The sequence below is a fragment of the Elephantulus edwardii genome, unplaced genomic scaffold (genome assembly GCF_000299155.1).
Source record: "Elephantulus edwardii isolate Elephantulus edwardi_28Jun2011 unplaced genomic scaffold, EleEdw1.0 scaffold00068, whole genome shotgun sequence".
Lineage (NCBI taxonomy): Eukaryota > Metazoa > Chordata > Mammalia > Macroscelidea > Macroscelididae > Elephantulus > Elephantulus edwardii.
Genome location: NW_006399818.1, coordinates 14440047 through 14458302, shown reverse-complemented (window position 1 = coordinate 14458302; position 18256 = coordinate 14440047). Strand labels below are relative to the sequence as shown.

Genomic DNA, 18256 nt, shown 5'->3' with positions numbered 1-18256 from the left:
AGGCCTCAAACCTGTTCCTGAGATGATTCTGAAATTCAGGTGGGATGAATTTAAAGTCATATTTTGGTTCCCGTGGATTCGGTTTAATTTTCCTCAGTTTCAGCTTGAACTTGCATATGAGTAGTTGGTGGTCTGTTCCACAGTCAGCTCCTGGCCTAGTTTTCACAGCTGATACTGAGCTTCTCCAGCGGTGTTTTTCCACAGATGTAATCGATCTGATTCCTATGCAAACCATCAGGTGAAATCCATGTGTATTACCTGCGTTTATGTTTCTTATAAAACATATTTGCAATGAATAGGTCATTGATTGTGCAAAATGCAATCATTCTGTCTCCAGCTTCATTTCTGTCATCAAGTCCATGTTTTCCAACTACTGCCTAGAACCAGCCAGAGGAATGGATGTTGAACTAGGGAAAATGACAGTCATGCTTGTGTTCTGGATGTAGTTTATCCTGTCTGCCTCAGCCCTTCATGTCTGTCCTGTGCTGAGGACCTCCACAGCCATGCTGACCATTGAGTCCATGATCAGAATTCCCATTAAACAGCTTGTCTGTCTTTTGTGGTAAGGCACACGGGGCAGGTCTAGGCAGAGGAGCCAGCCAAGATTTGTAAAGGGGCATGAGTGTGCTTGCGTAAGTTCTGGAGTTCTCACTGTGCCGTCAGTGTTGAGAGCAGATGGACTGGCTGAGGGGCTGGTGGGCATAAGAATGACCGAACTGTGTGTGTGGACTCCTCACACACACTTAGCCTTGATTCTAAAACTTAATTTCCAACCAGACATTATTGGACAGAAGAAGAGACTTGAACAGGATAAAGTCAAGAGCAACGAGAGTCTTAAGTATGCATTGAGAACTCTGACCGTGGATGGCTGTTCCGTTGAAGATCTAGGATAGTATTTCACACTGCCAGGTTTTCTCAACATTGACCTGAAGAAAGGAGGAAAGGGACATATCAGTCACTTTGCACAATTTGGAAGAGTATCCAGGTCTGGTGATATTTGGGGCACTCAGTGAAGGCGTCTCCAGGCAGTGTGATCCATTCAGAGGTGGGTTGGAATCTGTCTTCCCCCTCAGTCATCTTCAGTACTTCTGCCAGAGGAATTGGCTCAGAGCCTCTGGGACAGTATTGCAGACCTGTGGGATGTAGAGATGCTGACGGGATCCTGCTGGCCAGATCATGGCTGCCTTCACGACAGTCGGGCTGTGAAGTTCTGCTTTGAGGTCCTCAGTAGTTTTGATAACAAGCAGCAGTGGTTATGTTTCCGGTTTGTGACTGAGAGGCCGAGGTTGCCATTCGGAGGCTTCTGGAGTTTGAATTCACCTATGACAATTGCTAGGAAAATGTTTCAATCAACAGAAAACTCTGATGACTTCTTGCCCCTTGTCATGACTTGTGTGAACTGTGCATTGAGAGTACAGGAAACTGTTGGTAGCAGTAAGGGAAGGGCAGCAGATTCCATCTTTCCTGATCACAATAGAAACCCCGGTGTCTGCCTGTTACACCAAAAGAAAAAAAAAATCACGATTTCTTTCTTAGCTTATCACCTGTGTTGAGAAACATGTTACACCTTCTTGTTGTAGAAAAACCGACTTGCAGATTGTAAGAGACACTTGGTTGATGTTCATTAATGGCCCCATGTACTTAAAATGATCAGGCACTAAAATGATGTTGTAATGAGGCCAGTTGACAGCTTTATGATAGACGGTGAAAAGATTTAAATTGTTAACAACTTTAACTTGCCTGGCCCCATAGTCGACATTCTTGGCACCAGTAGTTAGGAAATAAAAAGACAAATTGCATTTGAAAGTGTGCTGTCAGGGACCTCTCCAGAATACTGAAGAGCAATGATGTCAGTCTAGAGACTAAGGTGTGCCTGATCCAGGCTATACTCTTTGTAGTTACTTGCTGTGCATCTTAGAGCTGGACAGTAAATAAGGATCAGAAGAAGAAGGGTCAGTGTCTTTTTGAGAGGTGCTGGACAAGAGTGTTGAACACACCAAGGACTGCAAGGAGAACAAATAAATCTGTCCTGGGAGGGTGAAACCTAGCTGCTCCATGGAGGGAGGTTTTTTAAAGCTCCATTTCACATACTTTGGGCATGTGGCCAGCAAGGGCCAGTCCTTGGAGAGGGACATGATTGCTTGGAAGGGTGGAGGGACAGCACAGGAGAGGAAGACTCAGCATGAGATGGATTGACTCAGTGACTAGAGAAATGGGATTAGGTCTGTTAGAGATAATGAGATTGGCTCCGGGTGGCACGGGGTTCAGAGGTAATGTACACTGAGTCACAGGCAGCTTGAAGGCACATAACAATAACAACAGTGAGGTTTCTTCAGCAAGTTCTTGTTTATGTTATCATTTGTTTGATGAATAAGGTTTTTAAACTGGCTTTGCCGTGTGAAATTTACAAAAGGGATGTTTTTCCAGGCTGGAACAATAAATGTTGCTGTGCAGTTTAAAAGAAATTTAAAATAAAAAATGAAAAGAAAGAAAATATATAAAGCTTGATTTCTTCTTCTGTAAAATGGGCTTGATGCTGAGGTCCCCCTTCTTAGGCAACTTATCATGGAGACTGAGAGATACTTGGAGAAGTGCCCTGGGACCATGGGTACACACCAGTGTCCGTCTGTCTCCTGCCGCACTACAGAGGTGATGAGGCAGAGGAGGACCACGAGGGACATTTCCACTTCCACCTATCTCATACCTGAGACTGCTGCCGGCTTCCGGTTCCTACCCATGTTCATTTTAAAATGAAGACAGTGAGACACAAAAAGCTTTAATTACAGTCTACTAATTAAGGAACTGGCGTTTGAACCCTGGGCACACTTTTCTTCGGATCTCTGCTCTGACTTTAAGCTTTTCTTATTGTTGTTATGTACTATTGAATCAGAACCAACTCAGAGCTGACCTGCCAGCTGGTTTTCAGAGGCTGTAAATTGTACAAGTGGAGATTGCCCATCTTTCTGCCTTGGGGCAGCTGATGGATTTGAACTGTGTGCTTTTGAATTGGTAGCACAACTCTTTACCCATCAGGCCACCAGAGCTCCTCTACGCTTTCCTTAATCTGTACCTAAATCATACCCAGTGCTGTGGAGCTGATTCCAGCACATGGTAACCCCATGTGTTTCACCACAGAATTGAGCGCATTAAGATTTTCTTGCTGTAATTTATATGCAAACAGTTCATGAGGCTTTTCTTCTTCTGTGTTGCAGCTGGATGGGTTCAAACTGCCAACCTTTAGCTTAATAAAATCTGTTGGAGTTAAATTCCATCTCACAGAAGTCCTATAGGAGAGAGTAGAGTTGTCCCATAGGATATTCACGGCTGTATGTCTTTATGAAGCATCCTGCCACATCTTTCTTCTGTGGAGTGGCTGCTGGGTTAGAACTGCTCACCTTTTCATTAGCAACCAAGTGCTTGACTGCTTTGCTACCAGTATTCCCTTAGTCCACACATGTCTGTGTAAAATTGTTTTCATTTACATGTGCATGTAGATTTAGGCTAAATTCCAGGGCTGCTGGTATTAGAGCAGTTTTGTGAGCCTTGGCTTCTGAGGGGGCTGCCTCTGGGGGCACCTGTCTGGAGCAGGCCAATTTAACAAGTTCTTTTCTTCTCATATTTTTATTGGTTTGCGTATAATCATTCATATACATTGTGTTTCTTGCATATACATTGTGCACAGTCTTTCATTTACATTGTTTTGTTCCTCTACATTGTGCTTTATACTGTCATTCATGTACGTTGTATTTTACATAGTTACTATTGATCTATGCTTATTACCCCATGTTTTCAAGTCCCCATTGAATCTTTCCTGTTCCTTCACCCACTAACCTCTGCTGTCCTAGTGATTTCCCTCAACCTGGGAGAGTCTAGACAACATTATGCTGAATGAAATAACTCAGTCTCATAAGGACAAATACTGCATATGACTATTAAATTAAAAATAGATAACTGAGAAAGATGTGTATAGAAGTCCAAAAGGAGAAGAGGGGTGGAAATCACATTGGATGACAGAGCTTGATGAGTGTAGGCAGGAGGTTAGGATAGATCCAGTGGGGACCTGAAAAGACAGGGTAATAATGGACATAGATCAATGGTGATTAATTTTATACAATATAATTTCTATGTATGATCATATGAAACATGATGTGAATGAAGTAATGTGTGAAACAAAGAGTACGTGAATGAAATACGGTGTATATGGACTTTGTATGCAATCCAATATGAAATGAGTTTTTTTAAAAGGGGGAAAGACAAAGGGAGAAGGGGTGAAAAAAGGGGAAGGAGAGATACCACTTGAAATGAGCTGACATTTGGTTGCTGTGAGCTTGAGGATGCAGCCTGTGTGACCAGATGCCTGGGAATCTGTCTCCTGGCAGCGCTGGCCTTTGAAGGCTGAGTGAGGTGTGAGTGGGGGCAGGGAACTCGGGCTTGCTCAGGAGAATCCGCTTTGCCATTTACACTTTCTAAATGGCAGCATCTTGGGAATCTTTCCCTGCCTGCTGTTTTCCAAGATCAGTCCTAAGATGGTCTGGGCGAGTACCAATGTCTTACCTGATTCTAGAGCAAAACCAGGTGAGTCCCTGTACCTCTTTTGTTTTCACATGTCAGTAGTAAACCGGCTTAAGCCTTAATGAATCTGCTGTAGTTTATGAAAAAGCAGTGCAGGTTATGAACTGTAAGGAAATTGGTAGAAAGGACATTTTCATTAAAATGACATACCAAAGCAGAAACAATGTTTTGTTTTTATCTAATACATGACTTATTTTAATGAGCTCAAGTGTGCTGGAGATAATGAGAATGGCATCAGACAGGGCAGAGGTCAGATCTGTTGGCCATAGGGTCACTATGAGTAGTATTTGTCTCAATGACTCTAACAGCAGCAGCAGCAGCAGCAGCAGCAGCAGTAGTAGACGACCTCTGGTGGCCTAGTAGTTAAGGAATTGCACTGCCAGCCTAAAGGCAAGCAGTTCAAATCCACCAGCTGTGTGGGAAGAAGATGGATGATCTCCTCCTGTGTGATTTACAGCCTCTAGAAACTCGATGGAGGGTCAGCTATGAGTTGGTTCCAACTTGATGGAAATGAGTTGCATTGACTAGTATCAATGGTTGAGTGCTGTCAACCACAACTCACAATGACTCTGTGAACAACAGATCCTCCCTGCCCTTTCTGTGCCAGTATGATCTCCATCATGCTCAAGGCCCGTGGTTGAAGTCCCTAGGTCAGTCCATCTTATTGAGGGCCTTTCTCTCTTTGACCTTATGTAATAATAATTTAAAAAAACAAACCAAAACCCTAAACAAAATAACGAAACCTGCTGCTCTCAAGGTAAGGCCAGCTCATCGTGGCCCTGCGTCAAGTTTCTTGGGCTGAAATCTTTATGAGAGGAAACTCTTCCTCGGATCAGCTGGTGAACTTGGCCCACTAACCTTTCACTTAGAAGCCTGACACATAACACGCTGTGGCACCGGGTCTTTTTATGTACCTGATTTGTATTTTGGAGCCTTTGGTCAGTGCAGATGGTTAACACACTTAGCTGGTAATGGAAAGATTGGAGGTTTGAATCTACCCAGTGACATCTCAGAAAGTTGCTCTTAGGGATCTACTTCTGACCAGTCAACCACTGACACACATAATGTGCTTTATGCAGCACGTTCTCTGACGCACACGGGGTCACCATGAGTGAGCACCACCCCACAGCAGCAGGAATATCTTCCTAGTAGCTAAGGGATCTTATGTGCTAAGCAATTAACTGTAATGAAAATTCCATTTAAAAAAAACTGTTTTAAAGTTATGTGTTTCTTTGCAGCACAAAGCACTTCAGCAATGCTCAATTTTATTTTCATTTTTTAAAATTGTGATTCTAACGGAAAATTGGGTTTACCTTCATCATCGATGTGCATTTTCCTTCCTCTCCCCTCCCAGTTCACTTTGTAATGCACTTCTTGTTCCAGGTTGATTGTCACACATTCGCTGCCCAGTCACACATTCCTTTCAGACAGTCCTTTCCTTCATCTGTTCCAGTGTAGTGTTCACTATCTACCCGCTCTCTCCTGTTCTACACTGGCCTGACTCGGCTCAGCAGCACCTAACAACAACAACATAGGCATGCAAAAGCTGGACAGTAAATAAGAACCCTGAAGAGCAGATGTGTGTGAAAAGGTGGGCTGACCTGACCTGGGGCCGGGGGCCTTTGGAGTCTCCTTCCACTCTGGAAGTTAGCTGGTTGGCTGATGTCTCGGAGGCAGTCAGGCAAGGGACATTTCTGGGGTCCTTCAGGCAAGGGACATTTCTGAGGTCCTTCTGTTGTGTGTTACTTACTGTTGTGACTAAGGGCAAAGGCCAAGGCCTGCTCGACCGTGTGACTGTAAAGTCCTGTAGGGCTCTTGGGCCAAATTACTAATTTTAGAAGAATATTCTTTTAAAGACACAGCAATCATTTGTCTATTTGCTGTACTGAACACTTGGGAGTTGCTTTGATGCTGAACTATTCCATAGTCGTGTCAGATACCGTAATGGTTACCCATTATGTACAGTGTTTGGAGGAGCTTCCAGATTGATTCATGTTGGGAAGCAGGAGTGGCATCCACTTCCTAAATTACATGCCTCTGGAAACTCTGCAAGCTCTCTTATAAATGTCCAGAAACGTTGTTACTTATAGAACAGAGTTCAGGTCTTTTGTGCAAAGCTTACTCTCAGTCATATTCGACTTGACAACACTTAACCACTGCTAAATGAGACTAGTGCTGTTACATCTGGAGGAACATTTTTCTACTTTGCACATCACTCTTTGTCAACGTGCTGTATGAGGTAACTTGGGTTTGCTGTGATGCTGAACCTTGTGCCATGGGGATATCAAACACCAGAATGGTTTCCCATTATGTACAGTGTTTGGTGGAGCTCCCAGTTGTAAAACAGGTTGGGAAGCATGAGTGGCATCCACTTCCTAAACTACATGCCTCTGGAAACTCTGTGGACTTGGAGAAACAACGATAGCTATGGAAAGACATTAGATCTTTTGTTCATAGAGTTGTTATGAGTTGACCTCGACTCAATGGCAATCAACAACAGCAACAGCATACATCAGCCGTGGAGTGACAGTGAGATGAACACATCTTGTTACAACCAGAATGGTGCTTAGAAGCAGGGATGGTGAGGCTTTATCTTATGAAGTTTGGCTGTGTTATCAGGAGGCACTGATCCTAGATAAGGACATCATTCTTGGTAAAGGAGTTGTTTACCATTGCGTTAGAATAGACTCATACTCATAGCGGACCCTCCAGAGCACTTTCTGAGGCAGTAAATTGCATGGGAGGAGACTGCCCGTCCTTCTCCCATGGAGCAGCTGGTGGATTTGGATTTGAAGCACGTGCCTTTGGGTTGGCAGCACAACCCTTTACCACTAAGCCACCAGATTTCCCTGGTAAAGTGGAAGGTTAGTTAAAGGGGAAAAAGGGGAAGAAAACAACTATGAGATACCATTCCACCCCAGCAACAATACCAGAGTTCAACAGGGCAGCAAATAACAAATGGTAGCAGCTTGTGGACAAATTGCAACTTTTATTCATTGTTGATTGGAATGGAAAATGGTACAATAATTACAAAAGGTAGTCTAGCACTTTCTCAAAAAGTTGGAAATAGAAATACCATTTGACCTAGCAATTCTACTACCAACATTATACGCTAAAGAAACCAGAGCTGCCACCCAAACAGATCTATACACACCCATGTTTATTGCTGCATTATTCACAGTAGCAAAGATATGGAAGCAACCCAAGTGCCTATTAGTAAATGAATGGATAGACAAACTATGGTACATCCACACCATTGAATACTATGCAGCATTGAAAAATGGTGACATAGTAACACTTTATACAACATAGCCCTTGAGGACATTATACCAAGTGAAATATCTCAGTCACAACAGAATAAATACTGCATACAACCACTGTTATAAAATAGGATGCCCCTGGGGTGTGTGTGGAGGCAACGGGGAAAGACTGAATACATAGTGAACACTGCATTAGAACAGATGAGGGGAAGAACTGTCCAAAGGAATGTATGATTACGCATTCTATGTATGAGAACAATCTGGAACAAAGGGTACATTGTGGTGTGGGCTGAGAGGAGGAGGAGGGAATGTGGGAGAGAAAATGTGCAACAATGAATGAATTAAAAAAAAAAGTCCTTCAAAGAGCCAGATTGATACGATAGTGTAGTAAGTGGACTCGGAAATGATAGCTGTTGCAAGGGTAGTACAAGACTGAGCAGCTTTTTGTTCTGTTGTACATTGAGAAATGACATGGTGATAGGAAATAGCAAAACATAGTAGTAACCAAAAGAACAAACAGATAGGCCTTGGAGAAGGTTCAGCTGTAATGTTTCTTGCAGGCAAAGATGATAAAGCTTCATCTCACGTACTTTGGGCATGTTACTAGGAGAGGCTATTCCTTGGAGAGGAGTATCATGCTTGCAAAGGCGGAGGGTTAGGGAAAGAGAGGAGAACCCTCAATCAGGTGGCTTGACAGAGGGACTGCAGCAGTGGGCTCAAGTGTGTCAGAGAGTGTGAGGGTGGCACAGATAGGACAGGGTACAGAGCTGTTGTTCATAGGACAGCTACGAGTCATACTTGATGGCACCTGACAGCAAGAAGTAGCAGCAGCATCCTCTTACGTGTTATTTGTAACAGTGTCGGGTACCACATTTCCCCTTGTTGCACCTCCGTCGACAATCCCTGCAGCTCTGACTGGCTTTGCTCTTTCTGGTTGAATTCTAACTGCTCTCTGATTTTTCCCAGAGGTCTCAGCGTTGTCCCTGATGAGGAAGTCATTGAAATGTACGAAGGATCCCATGTGCCCTTGGAACAGATGAGTGACTTTTATGGGAAGGTGATGATAAGTATTGTACTTCTTTAAAGTATTACTTAGTAGTGTTATGAAATACAATTTTTAATAGTATTATTAATTATAATTTAGGGAGCACTGGTGGCCTAATAGCAAGAAGCTGCACTGCAGTCTCAAAGGCACGCTGTTGGAGGCCACCCGCTGCTCTGTGGGAGAAGGATGGGCATCTCCTCCTGTGTGATTAACATCCTCTAAAAACCCGCCAGAGGGTCAGCTATGGGTCGGTTCCGACTCGATGGTACACAACAACAAGAAATAACTTAATATTATTTGGTAATAGTATTATTAAATTTAATAATAATAAAGAATTTAACATTTAATAATAACATTTTTAAAGTGTTCTTTAAAGCAAAGTATTGTCGTTTTTCCTTCTTACACTGCACTCTTGTCTGTATAAGGGCTTGAACTGCGAGGTGAGCCTCACCTATTGTTCATGTAGAATTAACAAGGAAACGGGAGATGGTGTTTTGCGGGACCCCGGTGGCACAGTGATTAGACATTCCGCAGCTAACTGAAGGATGAGTGGTTTGAACCCTCCAGAAGCTTCCTAGGAGAAAAAGCCCTGAGGCTCTTCTCCTGTAAAGATGACAGTCTAGGAGTCCTGCGGGCACTTGTGCGCTGCCCTCCAAGGGCACAAGGAGCCGAGGAGGAGCCAGAACGCTCTTGGCAGCAGTCCACAACATTGGTTAAGGAGGACTACCCTTCCCTTCTTCATCAAGTTCTTTCTTGATTTCTTCTTTCGTAGCTTTTTTCCTGCCTACCTGATTAATGGGAAGTTTTGCTTTATTTAAGAATTGGAATTTTCAGTGTGAAAGTTCTCAAAGTTGACAGCTAGACTCCATTCTCACCCACCCATTGTCATTGAGTGACTGGCACAGAGCGCCCCTCTGGTGGGTTTTTGGAGCCATAAATCTTTCAGGGAGGAGGCTGCCCATCTATGTCCCACGTGGTAGCTGATGAACTCGAACCGCTGACCTTTTGGTTAGGAACACAGCACATAGTACATTCCGCCACCAGTACTCCTTTTAAAAATCCCTTTTAGCACATGGACTCCCCCTCCTGCTTTCCTGTACGATTCAGATGCCTCTTGTCTCTGCCGTTGAGGTCAGCCTTCCCTTCCTAACGCGTGCCTTTCCGCCTGTCTGCAGAGTTCTCACGGCCACACCATGAAGCAGTTCATGGACATCTTCTCCCTGCCGGAGATGACCCTCCTGTCCTGCGTGAATGAATACTTCCTGAAACACAACATCGACTATGAGCCTGTCCACCTCTACAAAGATGTCAAGGTTGTATCAGCCGGGAGAGATTGGTCGAGTCGTGTTTCTGTTAGCTTTGCAGTGGACGCCATGGAGTCTTTAGCTTGCTTTGTTGAGCCAGTATTTGAAATAGTCTGTACGGAAAATTTTTTACTTGTGGTTTAATCTTGAAAACTATAAGAAAGATACTGCTATATCAGAAGAATTGAAAAGGAAATAAGGCTTTGTGCTTTGTTTTTTTTTTTAAAAAGGCAGTGCTCACACTCTTACTTGGGTTTCTTTTTTTTTTTTTTTTGAGAAAAAGATGCATTCTTTATTCTATATTCTTGAGTAACGCTACATTTCTACAATACTTACCAATAAAACTATCATAGGGGTTTTTTTTCAGAATTTTTTTTTAAATTTTAATGAAAGTTTATAGAGACATTGGATTTCCATTCATTCATTGTTGCACACTTTCTTCCCTGCCCACCCCTCCCTCCTAGCTCACTTTTCTCTTTGAAAAGTAAAAAAAAAAAAATTTTTTTTTTTTTTTAACCCCCCCCCCCCCCCCCCAGTCCACTCTACTATGCAGCTTTCATTCTGGACTCTTGTATGACAGTAATACCTAATCATATATTCTTCCTAAACAGTCTCTTCCTCATCTATTTCAATGCATTATTTATCCCAGCTCCGATGTCAGTGCCACTTTACAACACTGGCATTATGCAGTATTTGTCCTTTTGTGACTGAGATATTTCACTCAGCATAATGTCCTCCAGAGTCACCCATTTTGTATAATATTTCATGAATTCTTTGTTTTTCAATGCAGCATAGCATTCTATTGTGTGAATCTACCACAACTTCTCTGTCCATTAGTTTGTTGATGGGCACTTGAGTTGTTTCCAACTGTTTGCTATTATGAACAAAGCTGCGATAAACATGGATATGCATATATCTGCTTGGGTGGCATTTATGGTCTCTTTGGGGTATATTCCCAGTAATGGAATTGCTGGGTCAAATGGTATTTCTATTTGCAACTTTTTGAGAAAGCGCCATACCGCCTTCCACAGTGGTTGCACCGTTTTACACTCCCACCAACAGTGAATAAGGGTTCCAGTTTATCCACAACCTTGCCAGCATTTCTGTTTTGCTGATCTTACTGGGATGAGATGATATCTCATAATTGTTTTGACTTACTTGGGTTTCTATCCCTTTCTGATTAGAAGGATTGAGCCTGCACACCTGGCTAACGGCAGGGTCTGAAATCTAGATTTGCTGTGCTGCTGCAGTGTTTGTGTGCAGGAACAGGCGCTTTTCTGGGAGAAGAAGTGACGTTGGTGCCCAGGTTTTGCGACTGTGGATGCCCAGCAAAATCTACAGCTGACGAGTGGATTCCAATTCAGCAATCCCCTCATGCTGGATACTTTAGACCAGACAACCTCTAGTTTGGTAGTTTAACACAAACCATCTACTGCCTTTTTCTGTTTGATAATCAAGATTCTATACAGGCTCTTTAAGGTCTTGCAGAAGCCACACATGAATCCAATTAGAGAGAGCGTAGTTATGTGGTAAATAAAAATGTTATCATGTATAATATACAGTGTGGAGGGAGCGCTGGTGGCATAGAATGTTGCATGTTGTAGTGCTAACTCAAAGGTTGATGGTTCAGTTCTACCAGAGACTCTGTAGGAGGAAGAGGGGCAGTCTCCTCCTGGGAAGATTTGACAGCCTTGAGAAAGTGGAGGGTCGCGGTCACTGTGAGCCAAATTTGACTTGATAGCACTGGTTTTTATAAAGTATTATATCTTTAGATTGTTCTCCCCTCTCTCTATGTGTAATATGTATTTTTATTTATCCTCGCAATCACAGTTACATTTGTGTTTGTAAACATTCTTTTTTTTTCTATATTTTATTAATTTTCATAAACATTTACAGAGATTTTGGGTTTCTATTCATTCATTGTTGCACTATTCTCCCTACCCTCCTCCCAGTTTGTTCTTGTCCAAATGCCACAGTGCTTGTCAAAGCCAGTTCTGATTAATCTTCTTTGTCAGTGTGTCCTTTGCCATTCCCTATCACTCCTCCCTGAGAGAGACTTCACCCTGAGTCATAAGGAAAAGGGGATGGCGTATTCTCTTAGCTACTTCCTGCTGAAAAGGGACGCTGTGGGTTTCAGGGTGAAGATCTTCTCTCACTACTCTAAAGAGGGCCCCTTTGGCAGTAGGAAACACATAGACTATTATGGAGATTGATTTTGGAATTTAGATGCACTCTTATTGATTGTGCTTGGCCGTACATGTTCATATCCTTGAAGATGTATCATGGGGGTGTTGCAACCTAGAAGACACAACTTTGACTAACAAGTTATAAGTACATGAGTCCAAAAATTATGGAAAAGTAAAAGAAAAGATTCTTTCATTGTTTTACAAACCCTCCCCCAGGTCTCCTCCACCATGTAGCCCTCGCTCTAGTCTCCTGTGATGACAGAAATACCTAGTCACATATCTCTTTTAAACAGTTTTCTCCCTTCTCTGTTTCAGTGCAGTATACATTACTGAACCCATCTTACTCAGTCTCTCCCCAACCATTCTTCAAGCTGTCTGGAGTTTTTTTTTTCCAATATTGAATTTAGATATTTTCAGATAATACCGGTATTTTTAAAAGGTACATATTTATATACCAAAGCACATATCACTTCAGATTTGATCCACACCGAATCTTGGGGTATTAGAAAGACACAGGTTGAGTTATAGCTTCTCAGCATCACACTGGTATTATTTAGGCTAAATTGAAACATTCAGTTTCTAGTCTTCAGGTGTAAATTTAAGAATCCTTATTTGCCACACCTTTTTGTGCTTGAGGATGCTGGCTTGGAATTTGAGTGTTAACTGTGTTATCGCTGCTCGTAGCTAACATTTAACACTTTCTTGCTGGGAGAGTTCTTATAGGTGCCTTATGTATATAAATGAATCCTTGCAACAGTCTTTTGACCTGGCTACTGTTATCATCCCCATTTAACAAATAAGAAAATTGAAGCACAGAGAGGTAAAGAAACTTGCCAGAGATCACACAGCCAGTAAGAGCAGTGCCTGGATTGTAACTGAATCAGTCCAGCCTAGAGTTTCAACCCCTGTTAACCGCTGCCTTCTGCAGGCTGTGTGAAATTGCAGCAGGCTTCCGCTACAGGGTCGCTGAAACTAAGTGTATAGTGTAGAGCGGACCTCTCTTAATAGAAATCTCCCACCCACAGTCAAAAGCCGAGAGCACTGTTTGGCCTGCTCACCCTACCCCTGCTCCCTAAAGGGCCCAGTACCACCTGCAGTGACATCTGCCACAAATCAGGTTGCCACACCCCTGAAGGTAGATGGGGTTCAGCCTCCTCTTCCTCTCCTTGTTCCTTATCCTGTGTCCGTCTGGCTGCATCCTCTCTCTGCCTGAGCTCCATCTTGCAAATAGTTGCCCCATGGGTCTCCCTGCAGAGGTGTGGAGGATCCCATTGTGTGTCTGAGCCCCTCATTGTAGACCACAGAAGTCTGAATTGGGGTTCAGGGATGGACAAGCGGGGAAGGGATGAGAATAGTTTGATTCCCCTGGTGCAGATCATCTGGAATCATTCATTCCTGATCCTGCATACGGATTTGCTACTCAACGTGTGGCACTTAATTCAGAATTATTTACACAAACTGCCTCCTCCCACTGACCCTTTTGACAGTTGCAATGGAAACCACCACTGTCACCATGGAAACTTGAGCTTTGCCCGAGGGGCCACCAGAATTTAGATCATGCCGGTGCTCGGATGCTGCCAGACTTCCAAAGACGAGAGTTACTGGGGAAGTGTTTTCACGTGGGCTGCAGCTTGGGCAGCTTCCTCAGTTACGGTTTCACTGACTAAAACTCTTATCCTTTGCCAGGATTCAATTCGCGATGTCCACATCAAAGGAATAATGTACAGAGCAATCGAAGCAGATATCGGTATGTACTCAGCAGCGCTCAAGACTGACTCCGTCTTTCCCTTAACCGGGCAGCTGGGCTCGCATCTCACTTTGCCTTCCACACGCTGAGCCTTTGCGTGCCGTTGGATTTGCATGTCAGTGCAAGGACCTTGCACCTTTGCACTGAGGCCTCTCCCCATTCTTTGTCCTGAAACTTAACATCCTTCCTCCTTGTAAGGCAAAGAGCCCGCAGCTTTAGGTTCTCCATGGAGGGGGAGGAGGCGGGTGTTCCCTGTTACTGATGCTCTTGTGCCACATCCTCCAGCCGGCTTCCTAATGAAGCTTGTTCCCGACGCCATGCCCAGGGAGGTGCTGCCCCCACAGGCCCCACTTTGTAAGTCCTTGCAGATTGACTGGTTTTGTGCTGAACCTGGGTGCGCATTTCCCCCCTTGCTCTTAGAAAAATACATCTGCTACGCCGAGCAGACGCGCGCAGTGTTGGCCAAACTGGCAGATCATGGCAAGAAGATGTTCCTCATTACCAACAGCCCCAGCAGCTTTGTGTAAGTCTCTCTTGTTCCTTGCTGGCTTCTGGCTCTCTTGTATTCCGTTTATTGTAGCGTTTGGAAACTAGAAAGAGAAAAGTCCGTAAATAACGAATCCCTTTCACCTCAGACTAACCAAGCTGGCTTGTTGTTCTAGGGACAAGGGGATGCGGTATATTGTTGGAAAAGACTGGAGGGACCTGTTTGACGTGGTCATCGTTCAGGCTGAGAAGCCAAACTTCTTTAATGATAAGCGGAGGTAAGTGTTTCCCCTCCGAGGAGGCTGGATTTGAATTCATTTGCTGCTATGACTGTAGTATCTCAGGGTGCAATCTAGTTGGAAAATCATAAGCATCCGAGAGGATAGCTTTTCTTATCATCTGGCAGATCGTTCAGCTTGGGAGTATTTATTGCAAAGCAGGAAGCTTATACAACTTGAAATGATTCTCAGATCATCTTGATCTGCTCCAGACCTGTGAGTCATGCACTAAGAAAATCCAAAAGCAATAGCTCTGAGTAAGTTAGGGCTCTTGATGCAGCCAAATTGTGAAATAGAACTAAACAGCAGTAATAATAAACTGTCAGTGGGCATTTCTTTTAATAAGAGAGTCTTGTTGATTCAATTAAAATTGCAGTTGGACTTTGCACATATGCCTGGATCACAGGTTTTGCCTCAGGTGAAATGAATCTCTACCAAGACTCAATGTGCTGTTTTTCTGCACAACAATCTTATTAAATGGGGGCATGGAGAAGTTTTGGGGTGTGATTGTGGTGGGAGTGTGCTCTTGAGTATTTAGTGAGAGGGAGACAGGGATGTTAACGCAAAATATCCTTCACATATAGGACACACCTGCTTGCAAAGAGTTATCCTACCCAAAATGCAAGAGGGCTGAGAAACAGGGCATTAGGGTTATAAAAATAACTCCTGTTTGTATAGGAGGCCTAATTTTGAAGCTGTTTCTCTCTCCTGCAGTTAGGGGCCAGCACCTGCCTTGTCCCCTCTGCCTGTTGATGTAGAGCATTGCGGTGTGGTTCCCACGGGTTAGGGTTGAGCCGACAGATGGTTGTGCTCCTCTGCCGTGAAGAAAGGCCTGAGAGTCAGTATCCCCACGGAGCAGGTCTGCTTTGTCTCCATGACTTGGAAATGTGTCTATACCAATGGGCTTCGTAGAGGTTGGATTGAATTGCTTCAGTTTTTCTTGTATGTTTTCTGAGAGTCACAGTGATTCCTGAAACTATTGAACTCAAGGACCAACTGTGGAGACTGAGAAAGGCTGGCTTGGAAGGGAAGGCAGGAAAGACAGGAGTGTTGCTCTCCAGCTAATGTACACCCTGGCCGGCTGCTTTGTCATGAAGAAGAAACTCCCATAGTCTTATCTCTTTTTTTGTAATGTTTTTATTTATTTCTTGCAATTATTATTATTTTTTTTTTCATTTTACACTGGCTGCCCTACAAAGTTCGTACACATTGCCCCTCACACTTGGATCCCCCCGCCTCCCCAACCCACTCCCCACTCCACCCATCAAACCACGTGACCGCATGATTACCCCCTGCCCATGCCCACTCCTCTGCTTCCCCTTTCCACCTGTATTTTCTTTATAGGATCACTGTAGTCAGGAGAGGGACTTCTTGTTGGCAGCTCCAATGACAACTCTCCTTTGTCATGTTTATGTGTAGTGAGGGTGGTTGTGCCCTGTACTGTTCCTTTCTGTGTGTGTGTGTGAGAGAGAGAGAGAGAGACAGACAGACAGACAGAGAGATAGAGACAGAGAGACAGAGACAGAGAGAGCGCTCATCTCTTCTTGTACATTTGTTTAGTATTTGTTCTAGCTGTCCGGTGTAAGAAGTGTGAAAGTTGAATAACCCCCACCTCTGTTCATTTCTATTTTAATTACAATAGTGAAAGGCTTCAAATAGCAGACAGGCCGGGTAGTGGTGGTGCCAACAAGTCATTGTGACTCACAGTGGCCCCTGTGAAAGGACAGAATTACCCCATATGGTTTCCAAAGCTGCAACCCTTTGCAGAAGCAGACTGCAACTCTTTGCAGAAGGAGACTGCCTCATCTTTCTTCCAGGAGGTGACTGATGGCTTAAAACCACCGACTTTCCGGTTAACATGGAAATTCTCTAACCCCTGTACCACCAGGGCTCCTCAGAAACTGCTGTCGAATGGGTTCTGACTGTAGGACAGAGCAGAATCGTGCTCTCAACTCTTTTCTTTCTGATACTCGGGATATCATTGCTGATGTCAGGTAGATCTTGACTAAAAACAGAGAGTACCAGAAGATGGTCCATTTATGTTTTATTGACTATGAAAAGGCATTCGACTATGTGGGCCATAACAAACTGTGGCTAATATTGAGAAGAGTGGGAATCCCAAAACACTTGACTGTGCTCATGTGAAACCTATACCTAGACCAGGAAGCTGTTGTATGAACAGAGCAAGGGAACACTGAATGGTTGAAAACTCAAGGAAGGGGTGTGTCAGGGATGTCTCACCATACCTTTTCAGTCTACATGTGAAAGAGATCATTCAAGAGGCTGGACCTTATGAAGAAGAATGTGTGTCAGTATTGGCGGACTTGTGTTAGGCAAATGATACAGTCTTGCTTGCTCAAACCTAGGAGGACCTGAGGCATTTGCTGTAGAAGGTCAAAGACTCTAGTCTTCAATATGGATTGTACGTCAACATGAAAAGAACAAAGAGTCTCACCCATGGGGCCTGTTGGCAGCATCAGGATAGATGGAAATAGTCTGAGGTTGTTAACACTTTCATCTTGCTCAGATCTGCAGGCAACATTCTTGACAGCAGCAGTCAGGAAATCAAAAAACAAATCGGATTGGGAAAGTCTGCTGTCAGTGTCCTCTCAAGAGTGCTGGAGAGCAACAGTGCCAGTCTAGAGACTGAGGTGCCTGATCCAAGTCATGGCTTTCACAATTACTTGCTATGCATCAGAGAGCTGGACAGTGACGATGGATGACAGAAGAAGAATCAATACCTTGAATTACTGTGCTGGAGAAGAGTATTGAACATGCTATGGACCACCAAGAGAACAAACAGGTCTATCCTGGAGTGGGTACTCCTTGGAGGCAAGAATTTTGAAGCCCCATCTCACAACTTTGGGTATTTTGCCAGGAAGGACTGGTCCTTGGAGACGGGCATCATGCTTGGAAGGGTGAAGGATCAATGCAGGAGAGGAAGATGCTGGATGAGATGGAGTAATACAGTGACTCTGGCAGTGGAGGGTGGGGAAGTGTGTCAGAGACAGAGATGCTGGCTCAGGATAGGACAGGATTCAGGGCTATTGTCCATAGGGTAGCTATGAGTTATAAACTTGATGGTACATAGCAACAAGGGACATAGATGTTACCTGAACACAAGGAGTTCTTTATGTATTCAATTGCCAGTAAGACACAGGGATTGCAATAAATACCCAAAACACTTTTTTTCAGGTCTGGAAGAGCAGCGAGATTCTTCTCCAAAACTGCCTTCCTGTTTTAGGAGTGTTCATTAGATTTTTATACTTGGGCTAGACTTTTGCTATTAAAAAGAATAGTTTCCCCTTGATCTTGTTGTGGTGCTCGAGTATTTTATAAATTCTAGATATAAGTCCCTTGTCTGACATGTCATTACCA

General features: G+C 43.7%; 1 protein-coding gene across 1 annotated transcript in view; it reads left to right on the top strand.

The window, feature by feature from the left end:
• The window catches only part of NT5DC3 (5'-nucleotidase domain containing 3), a 126142-nt gene that overhangs the window by 73630 nt on the left and 34256 nt on the right, over window positions 1–18256 (top strand). The window contains exons 5-9 of the mRNA XM_006888548.1: window positions 8799–8889; window positions 10053–10190; window positions 14054–14114; window positions 14535–14637; window positions 14777–14878. Of these exons, the coding sequence (XP_006888610.1) occupies window positions 8799–8889; window positions 10053–10190; window positions 14054–14114; window positions 14535–14637; window positions 14777–14878 (495 nt within the window). The remainder of the gene's footprint in view (window positions 1–8798; window positions 8890–10052; window positions 10191–14053; window positions 14115–14534; window positions 14638–14776; window positions 14879–18256) is intronic.